Source organism: Rhincodon typus, chromosome 4 (genome assembly GCF_021869965.1).
Source record: "Rhincodon typus isolate 14 chromosome 4, sRhiTyp1.1, whole genome shotgun sequence".
In the NCBI taxonomy this organism is placed as follows: domain Eukaryota; kingdom Metazoa; phylum Chordata; class Chondrichthyes; order Orectolobiformes; family Rhincodontidae; genus Rhincodon; species Rhincodon typus.
The window spans coordinates 96,279,773-96,292,804 of record NC_063335.1 but is presented as its reverse complement, the minus strand read 5'-3'; the positions used below and the strand labels follow the sequence as shown (position 1 = coordinate 96,292,804).

Here is a 13,032-nt window from a genome sequence, read left to right as displayed (position 1 = left end):
CTTCAATCCCATCAATTTCTCCAATAGCATTTCTCTATTAATACAGATTTGCTTCAGTTTCTCCTTCTCACTAAGCCCTGTGTTCCCCATCATGTCCAATATGTTATTTGTTCTTTATTTGTAAAGACAGAAGGGAAGTAACAATTTAGCTTTGTCAGTCATTTCTTTATTCCCCGTTATAAATTTCCCTGTTTCTGACTGTAAGGGACCGCTGTCATTCCTTTCGGTAACATTTCCCAATCCATCACAGCATCATTTATTGGCAGAGAGAAATAATGTATTGGGTGTGAGAACTTACCAGTTCACCATGGTTTTTCTGGTGTGCCTGAAGCTTGTACTTGTCCGCAGTTGTGTAACTGCATCCCTCAGATGAGCACCTCAGCTGGATGTTGCTGTGTTTCTGCACGACATGACGTTTGAGGCAGTTCTTGGTGATGGAGGAGTAGCTGCACTGAGAGCAGTAATACAGGTGCTCCCGGGTGTGCGTCCGAATGTGCATATCATAATGGACTTGGTACCAGTATAATTTTCCTTTAATAAGGAGCAGGTTGGGAAGAGAAGAGGCAGGGAAAGGTAGGATTTTGGAGGAAAAAGCATGTAAATTAAATAATCAAGACTAAAATGCTGGCCAATTTCTTAGGTGTGAAAGAAGCTACATTACAGCTAAAACAACCTGGTTGCAAAACAGGACGCTCCAAGGGTCTAACGTATAATATTTGCAAACACATTTGTCTGAAGTACACATATTCTTCAGTCATTCACGTCATTCATGATTATGTGTTTCACTGCTAGCTTTCTATTATTAGAGAGGGCTTATAACAAAATTAGTATTGCCTTATTTAGGCACCGGAAATGACAATGACAAACTCAACCTCTTCAGCCCTCCAAAGTCCTCCTTACCATCTAGAAGGACAAGGTTAGCAGATACATGGAACACCACTACCAATTAGCAGCAAAATAGTCTTGGTAAATAAGGAACGAAGTGGGCAGTGCTTTTTCTACATCCTCAACAAATCAAAAATACTGTACTAATAGTACAAGAACTTTCCAACAGTAATTTTGTAATGGTACAAACACACAGCACACTCATACCAAGTTACTTCAATGCATCAAAGTGGTTAAATGAGACCGGAGCATAGTAAAACTATTATATAATAGGATAATGTAGTAAGTAGGAGAGGCTGAACAGCTTTCGACTATTCCGATTCTAAAGGTCAGAAATCACACCAGGTTATAGTCCAACAGGTTTATTTGAAAACAACGGCTTTCGGAGCCTCACTCCTTCTTCACATGTTAGCGAGGTGGTATCAGACACAGAATTTAAGTAAGAGATCAAAGCGTCACACCACTGATGAGGATGTACTAAACAAATCTAAGATGCTATTAAATCTTTAATAAGTTAGAAGGTTTTAATGTAAATGTAAATCCCTGAATTCTTTTCAAGTCACTGGCTTGACAGAACTAAAGGTTTTATCAGTTTAAAGAAGAGGTGACATTTTAGTTCAGACAATGTTTGTTAGGTGTGAGGCCTTGTTTAGAATCTGTTGGTGTTTTGGTTTGGAGTCAAGTAAACCTGTTTTCAAATAAATCTGTTGGACTATAACCTGGTGTTGTGTGATTTCTGACCTTGTCCACCCCAGTCCAACACCAGCACCTCCACATTATTGAAAATGTTTGAGTGAGAAATTGCCTAATATGTTTGGTTAAGGAAATGTGGCAAATGAAATTAATCCAGACAACTGAGAGATAATGCTCATCAGGACAAACCAAGTTAGGGAGTATACCATTAGCAGAAGGATCTTGAGAGGAATAGAAATGAGAAACTTTTGGAGTGCATATCCACAAGTATTTTTGCATGAGACAGATCAGGTAGATAAGGTGGTTAAAAAAGAGCAAACTGAATACTTTCCTTCATTGGAAGAAGCATTAAATACAATAGTTGGAATGTAAAGCTGGAACTATGAAAAATGCTAGTTAGGTGACAGCTGAAATTTGTAAACTGCTTTGGTATACTGCATTACTGGAAGGAAGATAAGAGTAAAGAAGAGATTTACAGGAATGTTGTCAGAGATTGAAAACTGCAGCAATGATGATAGATTCAACAAGTTAGGATTATTTTCCTGTAAACAAGTGAGGTTAAGGGGTGACCCAATTGATATGCATAAAATTATGAGGGGCCTAGATGGAATGGATAGAAAAAAATTGGTTTCCTTTCAACTACCAGGGGATACAGATTTATGATTGAAGGAGTAAGTAAAGAGGTTAAAGGAGTAAGTAAAGAGATTAACAACACAACAAATTCCACAACAACTCTGATAAGGAAGTGGACCTTTAGATCGAACTTTACACAATCAGGATGAAACATCTGCTGAAACAACAAATCCTGTGCGCGAAAACAACAGCAGCACTAACTGTCACCCGCTTTGCAAGACTCCTGGAACAGATTAAAGAACTGTGTACATGACTTGAGGGGGAGATTGGCGCGTGACAGCAAATGTATATAACCTTTGAAATCGTCTGTAATAGCCGAGAAGTTTTGGTGAGGCCCCTCTGAGGTCCCTGCTTCTCCCAAAAGCTTTTGTTAATAAAGCTGTGTCTGACTCACTACAGAATTGTACTTGGTAATATTTTACCTACAACAAATTGGCGTAGTCCGCAGGATGTTGGCTACGCTCCAGGCAGCGTGGCCACAGCCCGGATACCGGGACAGGATACCGAACACAAAGTTAAGTGAGTTGGACTACATTATTTAATAATCTGTTGAGTGTGAATGTGAGACTGTCTGTCATTTCAGTTGAGCAAAAACGGACAAGGAGGTACCCGTCTCTAACTCACAGCCCTAGACCAGTTGTTAAGAGGGGAAATCCCCCACGCGAAGGTCAGGACCCTGAAGTGGGTGTAGAGACTGGAGAAGAGGTACCCAGAATGTGATACTCTAACGTGAGAGTGTAATGTTGTGAGACCGCCGAGAGAGAATTGAAATAAGCAGGATACGGGGACTTGATCACTCCCACAATAGGTATTGCCAGACTCCAATAGGACCAATCCCGGGTGAGACGTGGCCGGTGGGTTAAACGCAGTCGAGAGATCCGGGGAGATCGTGAGTATAAACCTATCATTTATCATGGCGGGGAAGGAAGATCGATGGGGACCCCCGGGGTCTCTCATTGATCAATATATGACAGATTGACATTCACTCATTAAACAGATGAGAAAGGGGGGATGGGATCCGTCCCAGGCCCTAGAACAACAGCGAGATTGGCTCTTAAGACAGAAGAAAGATAGGACTAAGAAAACCGCAGTCCTTTTAGTACATCAATTGGGCGGCCTTATAGGGCAGACATCAAAGCCCACGAGGAGGTGGACGGAGGAAAATAGGATCCTAGAATCACCAATTAGGGAACTAGAAAAAAGGAACCAGTTCTTAGCAGAGCGTCAGTGGGGACCCTTGCCCCCATATGAATTGATGACTGGCAGAGCAATGCAAGTGCCCGTGTCTATCATAACAGGGGGTTCTGACGTCGGCCCACTCCGAGATAGAATACGACGCTATGTGCTGGAACTGAGCACTCAGTTGAAGGCGTTGCGCAAAACTGTGAGGGACAGACAGGAAGGACAAGATGAACAGAGGGAATTAGCGCATTGCCCCGAGGTAAGGTAGCAAGGTTATGGTAAAGACCCTACCCGGAAAACCTGGGTTCGCCCCCAAATGGGATGGCCCCTATGAAGTTATCATCAGTGGATACACTTGCGCTTGCATAGATATGCAAGGGAAGGGCGTCTGGAAACACTGGTCCCAACTTAAAGAATATGCGGACACCAATTGAGATCCTAAATGATATGCTTGATTTACAGAACAACCCTCTACTAGACCTCCAAGCAAGCTGATTGGGAGCGCAGGAAGTCGCGCGTGGGCGGTATAGCCTTTGGAACATTGTTAACATAGAGTGATAAGATACAGTCTCGCATCTGAGTTTAAACATGTTTAAAATGATGTATGTGGTCACGGTGTTTTGTATAGTCATGGTTGCAGGGGTGTCGGGATTAGAGGATAACTTGTTCTACAAGACCCACATACATCTACACGGTAATCGGACCGTGTGCTACCCACTTGCCCGGTCAGTCGAGGCGTTGTTTGTAGCCACCCCTGGATGGACCCCCTTTGACCTATACACAGCAGATACGTTAGACGCACCCTGTGTGGGCCAAACCGGTACATACCGACGAGGTATACAAGGGAGATGTGTAGAGCTGATAAACTCGAATAGGATACAGTCCCCCAATTGTGCAGGAACTCGGGGAAAGAACGGCACAATATGTTCAAACCCGCTAAGTTACCCGCTTTGCTTCTCAGGACAGGGATGGGGGTCCACATACGTTCTAGTCCCCAAGAACACCTCCTGTGTGCAGACGCAGTGCTCCCGCCAGCATTGCCAAGTGAACAAAGGCCTGTTTACATGCACTTGTAATGAGCGAAGATGTCTAAACGTAACTGCAGGTAGACAGTTTATTTGTGGACAGTGCAACGGGATACATGTCAGTTCAGCTGCATGGACGTATCCATTTGATACCTACCAACTGGTGGGGTCAGGCAGAAACTCCAGCCAGCCAAGGAACTGGTGGTACAAACAGTTCATGCAGAAAAATAATCAGGAGGTCAAATGCTATCGAGCCAAGAAAGGCTTTGTGTTCCTCCTCAATGGGACCTTCACAACAGCCACACCAACCCTCCCAGTCCTCTTTGCAGTAGGGACAATAGGACCGCTTACCGTCCCGTGCCCCCAGAGAGGACACACCCGTAGGAAGATAGTGACCCGAGCCATTAGCGAGAAATTCTGTGCAGACTGGGAGGACTCGGGAACACTGGGGTCCTCACTTGGCTACGGGTTCCTCGGGGCCCCTGTCTCTGGAGGGAGCAGCGGGAGTCATTAGTGCCAAAAATAGGAACTACCTCGTCTGTGGACTGACGATCCTGGGAAATAGCATGGCAAAGGGGTTGGATGCTATAAACCGAGAACTTGCCGAGTTAAGACTCTATTCGCAGCAGACCCGGTATGCCGTCGATTACCAGTTAGCCCAGCAGGGCGGAGTGGGCACGATAGTAGGGGACAAGTGTACAACACATGTTACGGATGGAACCTATAACGTCACCCAAGCCATTAATGATATAAGAAAGCTGCTTGATGACTTCACGCAAGGCCCCAAGAAAGGGGACGGTTGGCTCGAATGGTTCCTAGGTGGATCTTGGGGGACATACCTGCTGCATGCTTTGATTATACTGATTATGATCGTTATTGCTTGCTGTGTTGTTATGGCTGTCTCTAATTCGTGCTGTAAAATCTTAACTGCAAGAATTATGCCAGGTGTAAGCGTGCACACTGACATGACTGTTGAGCGCCCCTTGATGAGTGACACGGAGACACTCGAAAAATGGCTGTAAGTGGTCTACAGGCCATAAGTACTCATGACTCTGACCACAAGGGGGGACTGAAGGAGTAAGTAAAGAGATTAACAACACAACAAATTCCACAACAACTCTGATAAGGAAATGGACCTTTAGATCGAACTTTACACAATCAGGATGAAACATCCACTGAAACAATAAATCCTGTGCGCGAAAACAACAGCAGCACTAACCGTCACCCGCTTTGCAAGACTTCTGGAACAGATTAAAGAACTGAGGGGGAGATTGGCGCGTGACAGCAAATGTATATAACCTTTGAAATCGTCTGTAATAGCCGAGAAGTTTTGGTGAGGCCCCTTTGAGGTCCCTGCTTCTCCCAAAAGTTTTTGTTAATAAAGCTGTGTCTGACTCACTACAGAATTGTACTTGGTAATATTTTACCTACAACAATGATTGATAGGAGGTCGAGAATGGACATGAGGAAATGCATTTTCACCTAGAATGCGGTGGGTTTCTGGAATTCACTGCCTGGTTTAGCAGTAGAGGAGATATCCTCAATTCTCAAATTTGAAAAGGTACCTGGACCTCTACGTGCAGTGCTGTAACCTGCAAGGTCATGGACCAGGTGATAGAACAAGGTATTAGAATGCATCGCTAGTTATTTTTTAATATAAAACATTTTCTTTCTCTGCTTGCACAGATAAATTGGACTGAATGGTTTCTTTCTGTTTTTATGGTTTTTCCATGAATTCATTGGGATAGGGAAATGGCAAGAAATAAATATTTCAAGAAATTTCAGGATAAAAAGTTGTAAAAACAACGGTCACAACATTCAAGTATAGGCCAATTGCTGGAAAGAGTGTAAATTTTGATCAGTACAGACTCAATGGGCTGAATGGCTTCTTCTGTTCTGTATGATTCTATGCGTTTTCAATTAACTCAAATTTAGGTAAAGTATTTCCTGTGATTCGTTTCTAGGGTTAGTGATTGAGGGATAAATTATTTCAATTGTCAGAATCTTATACGGGTCTGAACAATGTAGGTTATGGTGAGAAATGTGGCAGAATTGCACAAGAAGTTCAGTGAGACCTATCTTGACATTGGAAACAATTTGCTGTATCTCTTCACAACATCCTGCGCATCAAGGACGGATTCTCGCTATGTGCCAGTGAGTTGTCTAGTAAAGGAATTACTACTTTCCAGCAACTTTATTAATTGCACATTTCACCTTATTAATACATGCAACTACCAAATGTACAACCACTGTGAGCAAACTAGATGAGAATTCTCAACATGGAAGGCTGAACAGGTACCTGGCAACTTCAACTGGCCGCTTGCTCCAAAGGACTTCCATATTGCACACCAGGAACCAATATCTCACAGTATGCTCCATGGGCACTGGCCACATGCACCCCACATCCATTGATATCAGCATGGACATGTACCAGCTTCTAAGAACCTTAATGGCTTCTTCACTTCAATATTTCATCTTGGGTTGCCAGAGCAAGTATCATTGTAATGCTGCAGTAAAACATTTTGCACTCAGGGACATGTGCTTAGGCTGCAATTCCAAGCTATTCATTTGCTCTCTTAGTGCTCGCTCGCTTTGTGCCTACTTGGATGTGAACAGCATCTATGTTTTGCATTGCCTTCCTCGTGCTTTGCTTCCTCAAGAGATACTAGGGGATTTGAGGATCACAGAAATATAAGGATCACAGCATTGTTGTATTGTTGCGTCATTTAGCACAGTCACAAAGCTAGGAGCTTGACACAGTTGTCAGTTGGCCTCAGTCAAGTGAAAGGACATAACACTTGGGCAGGGGTCCCAGCACAGTAAGTTAAGGGCAGCCTGCAAGTCCAGGAGCTTTGATAAGATTTTTCAGTCAGCTGCTCAGGCACACAGAGTCAGGGTGTTCTCCACATAAGAGGAGAGGACCTGAATCACCAGCCTTTACTCTTTCTGTCCTATTGTGGGTTGTTACCCCCTGGAATCACAAAGAGGCAGGTAATAAAGGACAAGCTGGCATAGTCTGATGTGTGCCCCCTCCAGGGCTTTGCCAGTAAAGTTGGGCGCCAATTTCTTTTTGCCACTATCTAATATTAGGAACTGTGCAGGGCAGCTCCAGGATAACAGCGTGTGCCTCGTTACACGATGCGCATTTAAAGATGGTTCTGTTGCCACGGATGGTGATCTATTCCAGGATATCCTGGCAGTGACAAGTTGTTTGAGGTAAGGTAAGTGGTAGAATAGATGTATAATCAGACAAGACGGGCATCTTAGGGGCAAGATAGTTAATGAGGTGAGTTTAGGAAGATATGACGATGGAACTCACTAGGCCTCAAGGAGAGAAACCCTCCATGAAACTTGATGAAACTGACATTGATGAAACGTAAGATTGAGGTCAATGTTCATGATTTGACTGTATATGTGCATGAAAGAAAAGATAAACATGAATAAAGAACGTACATATGATTGGACTGTTTGTTTGCACTGTAGAAAAAGTGTAAAGTCCTTGAGAAAATGCAGAAGAGATGTACCAGATGTTTGAGAGAAATTTGATAGAGGTCTGCACATTATGATAGGCTTAGGTAAGGTGGACAAATAAAAATTTTTCTTTTCTTTAGCTTGCGGTACAAGAACTGGGTTCACAGACTTAAGATTTTGAGAAGAAATACAAGGAGAATGGGAGGAAAATCATTTTACTCAGCCAGTGATAATTACCCAGAACTCGCTACCCATAAGCGTAATGGAAGTGGGAACAATTAATTATTTTAAAAGGAAGTGGAATGGAAAATGAAGTAAAGTCACAGGGCTACAGAGGTCAAACACATGGAGTGGGGGCTGAATGAAATACTATGTGAGAAGCCACTATTGACTTGATGGGCCAAAATTCCCTCTTTTGAGTCAAAAATTACTTTATGACATGATGGGCAAAAATTAAATGCAGTGGCTTGGTTAAATGGCCCACTTCTATGCTGTAACTTTAAGTGTAGTTCATTAATAACATAATATTTCTACTATTATTAGGTTATGTTTCAGGAAAGAGTATATGGTTTAAACTGGGCAGTGAATCCTATATTGACAGTGGTCCACCATGCCAAAGTTGAAAGTTACTTACATACCGAGGGCTTTTACTAGATTAGCTGATCTTACTTTATAAGTCTTGGTTTGTATCCATGTAGATTATGGCACTTCAAGAGCATACGTAAGTAATTTTTAAATGTGCTGAGGTTTTCTGTGTTTCCACCCTTTCATGCAATGAATTCCAGGTCCCAGATTTTCTTAGCAAAAAATGATTCATCTAATCCCTCTACTAATTACTTTAAATCTATTCCCCCAGTTATTAATATCTTTGCTAAGGGAATAGGTGCCTCCTGTCTATTTTTGCTTATTATAATTTTGTACACCTCAATTAAATCTTCCCCAAGCCTTCTCTGTTCCAAAGAAAACAACAGCAGCCTAGCCAAATTTACATCATTCCTCAAAATCTCCAGTCCCAGCAACTTGCCTTCTCAACCTTCTCTAGTGCAATCAAATCCTTCCTACAATGTGGTCACCAAAATTCTACGTATTACTCTAGCTGCAGCTGAAATAGCACTTTAGGCAGTTCCAGCATAATCTCCCTGAATTTATACTCAAACATCTTTGCCACATTTGCTTTCATTAAATTCACGTCAACTGTTTTTGATTAATCTGTGCCTAAGTGAACATTAATACTATTCCTGGATTAGCTGGTGGGAAGGTTGCTGATAGAGATTGTAAGATAGTTACCATTTACAGTACATAACTGAATTTGATAGTGACAAAAATGCTCATTTACTCAGCAAACAGTGAAAAGCAGGCATACATAAAGCAGAATCAGAAAAATGAGTTATCTCACCATAATGTTTCTAACAAGTAAAAGGGATGATGTGAATTTTAAAACATACAGAACTTATAACTCTCCACTATGATAAGGTAAAATGCAATAGTAGCACTTAGAGTTATATCAATAAACAACTAATGAAACTATTAGAACATATTTTCTCTATTGTACCACACATAAAGAGGCAGTTTTATTTTCAGTTTTGAAAGGGCTGGTCATTTAAACAACTTTAAAATCATTTTAAAATTATTATTGGATTAATTCAGCAACTTGATTGTCTACAGAATTTATACTCCCTTCTGGAGCATTTGCAGCTTCTCTAAAGATTCTTAGTCCCATACTACAGGATAAGGTCTCTGCTCCAACAAAAACAGGTCTGTTTGAACAGCCTTGTTGAACTTGGGTTTCTGACACATGGGAGTCATTTCCCATCCCCTTTCTTGCTGATCTTGGCAAAAATAAGATCTGTCAGATATGGTGGGTGGGACTTTGAAACCCAAGTGTGTAATAAGTTATAGGAGAAGATAAGTAGTTTCTTTTAAACAAAGTATTCAGGTTATTCTTCTACTCCATTTGAAGCTCATTGCCATAGCCTCTACATTCTTCTCAGCCCAAGGAGTCACACCGAAACCTGCTGTTGTGAGCAGCACAGGGCATACGAAGACAAGAACCGATAAATACGTGAACAAGAAACAAGAATAGGCTGTTTGGCCCTCCAAGGTCATAGTTATCTGATTTTAACCTCAACTCTACATTCCTATATATCCCATAAGAACATAAGAATATAAGTACATAAGAAAAAAGAGCAGTAGGCTATTCAGCCCTTCAAGCTTATCCCACCTGCTCCAGGCGTCAACAATTCTTCATGCCAGGTCTGCACAGCCCTCAATTCTACGATATCTCAAATATCTATTTACCTCAAATATTCTTCTTTAAATAAGGAACAAAACCTGTACACAGGACTACCAGAAGTAGATGTTCTCTCAAGGATTTTAATCCCCTTCCCTTGGAAAATATATTAAAAATATCTACATGTAGCCTGTGATCAGAACACATTTGTGGGCAATGGTGAATACATTTCTACATGCTGGTATTCCACAGTATTAAATATCCAGTACCATAACGCTTTGACATGGTTTCAAGTGACAAGTTTGTTCACTGCTGCTGCATTTATCTTCACTAAAATATCATTTAATGAAGATATTGAATCATCTGGCATGGAATCTCATGAAATAGGATTGCTGTAATAAATGAACTAGATATTAACTTATTTTACAAAGATAGATTAGTCAAAAGTAATCTGTCCTCCATTCTACTACAGATCTAATAATCCTAACAATGAAGAACAAATCATGCGTGCGGAGCATAGCAAGACAATGTCAAGCAGAGAAATGTTAAAAGGAAATGTTGGATAGTTGAATATGTTGTAATGGTGCCACCTGATGGTCAATTGTCACTTGCACATTTCTTCTTAGGTCAGTTTAAATTTTTTTTATTGACCTGGTAGGATAAAGTCTAAAGTTGCTGGAGCTCTTTGGAAATGTAGGATACCCTTTCGTATTGGATTTTGGGAAATCTTGCAAGGCGGTCAAGTGCACATTGGGCAAATAAAAATCCTTTTGGGATTAGTCATAGAGGTGTACAGCATGGAAACAGCCCCTTTGGTTTAATTCATCCATGCCAACCAGGTATCCTAAATTAATCAAGTCCCATTTGCCAGAATTTTGTCAATCTCTGTTTCATCTTTTCTGATGATGATCTCTTTCACAATGGCACTTCCAATACCTTTTTTCTCTTCAGCTGAGGACTCCAACCACCTTGTTATGGTTGACAGGGCTCTCAAGTGTGTACAACCTATTTCATGTATTTCTCCTCTTATCTATTCACAATCCTTCCAGAACTGCAACAGGGTTTTCCTTATTTCCACCCCATGCACTTCCATATTATAAGGACTGTCCTCCATTATTTCCATCACCTCCAACATGACACCACTGTCAAACACATAATCTGCAGCCCCATCAGCATTTTCAAAAGACCATTCACATTGTGATAGTTTAGAGTGCTCTTTTCTTCTCAAAGTACCCAAGAGGGTAGAGACAAGAAGGATATTCCCACATCTTGGAAGGTGTTGGACTAGAAACTGAAGACATTGGCCTAATTTTTGTGAGACTGTTATGACCAAGATAAGGAGGAATTTCTTCACTTGGAAGCTGATAAATCTTTGGAAATCTGTGTCTCAAAGGGTTGTGAAGGCTCAGTCATTGAGTCTGCTAAATTAAAAATAAAATTGATTTATAGTTTAAATATATCAAGGGATTTAGAGATAATGTGGCAGAGGGTAGTATCCTAAATTCAACCATCTTCAGCTGTTTCATCAAATGACCTTCCCTCCACCATAAAGTCAGAAGTGGGGATGATCGCCGATGATTGCACAATGTTCAGGACCACTTGCAACTCCTCAGATACTGAAGCAGTATGCAACAAGATGATGCATTGTTGCAACAATGCAACAAAACCTGGCCAATATTCAGGTTTGGGCTGAAAAGTGACAAGTAACATTCTCACCGCACAAATGCCAGGCAATGACCACCTCCAACAAGAGAAAATCTAACCATTGTTTTTTGACATTCAATGGCATTAGTCAAAACTGAGTACCTAACCATTTAAACCCCATTTCCCACACGTAGTTCATAGCCTTATAACCCACGGCATCACCACCTTTTCAAAAGCCACTACGCTTGGGCAACATACATCTAACCCAACAAGCGTCACCCTCATCCAATGACTAAATTTTAAAAAGTTCAACCAAGATCTAGTTAAATGGCATAGCAGGATCAAGGACCTAGTCCTGCTTTTATTTCCCATGTATCTTTATTCTTTCACCTCACACCTCATCTTCTCTAATGTTGCACATTCCCATACAATCCAGTGAAGTGTAACACCTCTTTTACCTTGTCTCTCCACACCATCTAAGGCCCCAAACACTCCTTTCAGGCATAGCAGTGGTTACATGTATTTCTTTCAATTTTAGTCTACTTTATGTGTGGCTTACAAAGTGGTCTCCTGTACACTGGGCAGGTCAAATGCAATCTGAGTCACTACCATGCAGCACCCCTCATCCTAGTCCTCAAACCTGCCTCTGACATTCGGTCAGTTGCCATTTAAATTCAACATCTTGCTCACATTTCCATGCTCAGCCTATTGCAGTGTTCCAGTAAAGCTCAACCCAAGGTAAAAAAAACACTTCATCTTCTAATTAGGCACTTTAGAACATTATGGCCTGAATATGCAATTCAAATCATGAACGCTGTCATCCATTTTGATTTTGTTTGCCAAGGATCAGTTTTTACCTTGTTTCCATATTTTAGCTTTCAGACAGAGTTGACTTCTATTCTGCTGCTAACACCTACTCAGAATAGTTGTCATGTTTCTTTACCCCAACCATCATCAACACTCCTTTTACCTGTTCCATTCCATGACTATTTTGAAGTTTAATCTCCAGCACCCCTCTGATCCATCGCCAACCTTCTCTTTTGTTCCATCTGACCTCTGGGCACTTTATTCAACAGCATAAAATCCATCATATTTTCACTTCTCTTCAGTTCCAAAAAGTGTAACTGACACTTTCCAGCCTTTGTTGAGGTTGGTTGGCTTGCCGAGCTGGTTTCTTGTTTCGCAGATGTTTCATTACCATGCTTGGTAACATCCTCAGTGCAGCCTCCGATGAAGTGTTACCAAGGATGGTAATGAAACGTCTGCGAA

The 13,032-nt window shown here is 41.4% G+C and overlaps 2 protein-coding genes across 3 annotated transcripts in view; one reads left to right on the top strand and one right to left on the bottom strand.

The window, feature by feature from the left end:
• The window catches only part of LOC125480963 (zinc finger protein ZFAT-like), a 92,373-nt gene that overhangs the window by 45,494 nt on the left and 33,847 nt on the right, over positions 1-13,032 (bottom strand). The window contains exon 5 of the mRNA XM_048596180.1: positions 299-531. Within this exon, the coding sequence (XP_048452137.1) occupies positions 299-531 (233 nt within the window). The remainder of the gene's footprint in view (positions 1-298; positions 532-13,032) is intronic.
• On the top strand, positions 2,364-5,819 carry LOC125483017. Of its 2 annotated transcripts, none has more exons than XM_048596326.1 (2): positions 2,364-2,730; positions 3,856-5,819. In XM_048596326.1, exon 2 carries the CDS (start codon positions 3,982-3,984, stop codon positions 4,930-4,932), a length of 951 nt encoding a protein of 316 aa, XP_048452283.1. In that variant the 5' UTR covers positions 2,364-2,730; positions 3,856-3,981; the 3' UTR covers positions 4,933-5,819. The 2 variants fall into 2 exon arrangements, with proteins under 2 accessions (XP_048452283.1, XP_048452282.1); XM_048596325.1 differs by having other exon boundaries at positions 2,364-3,100.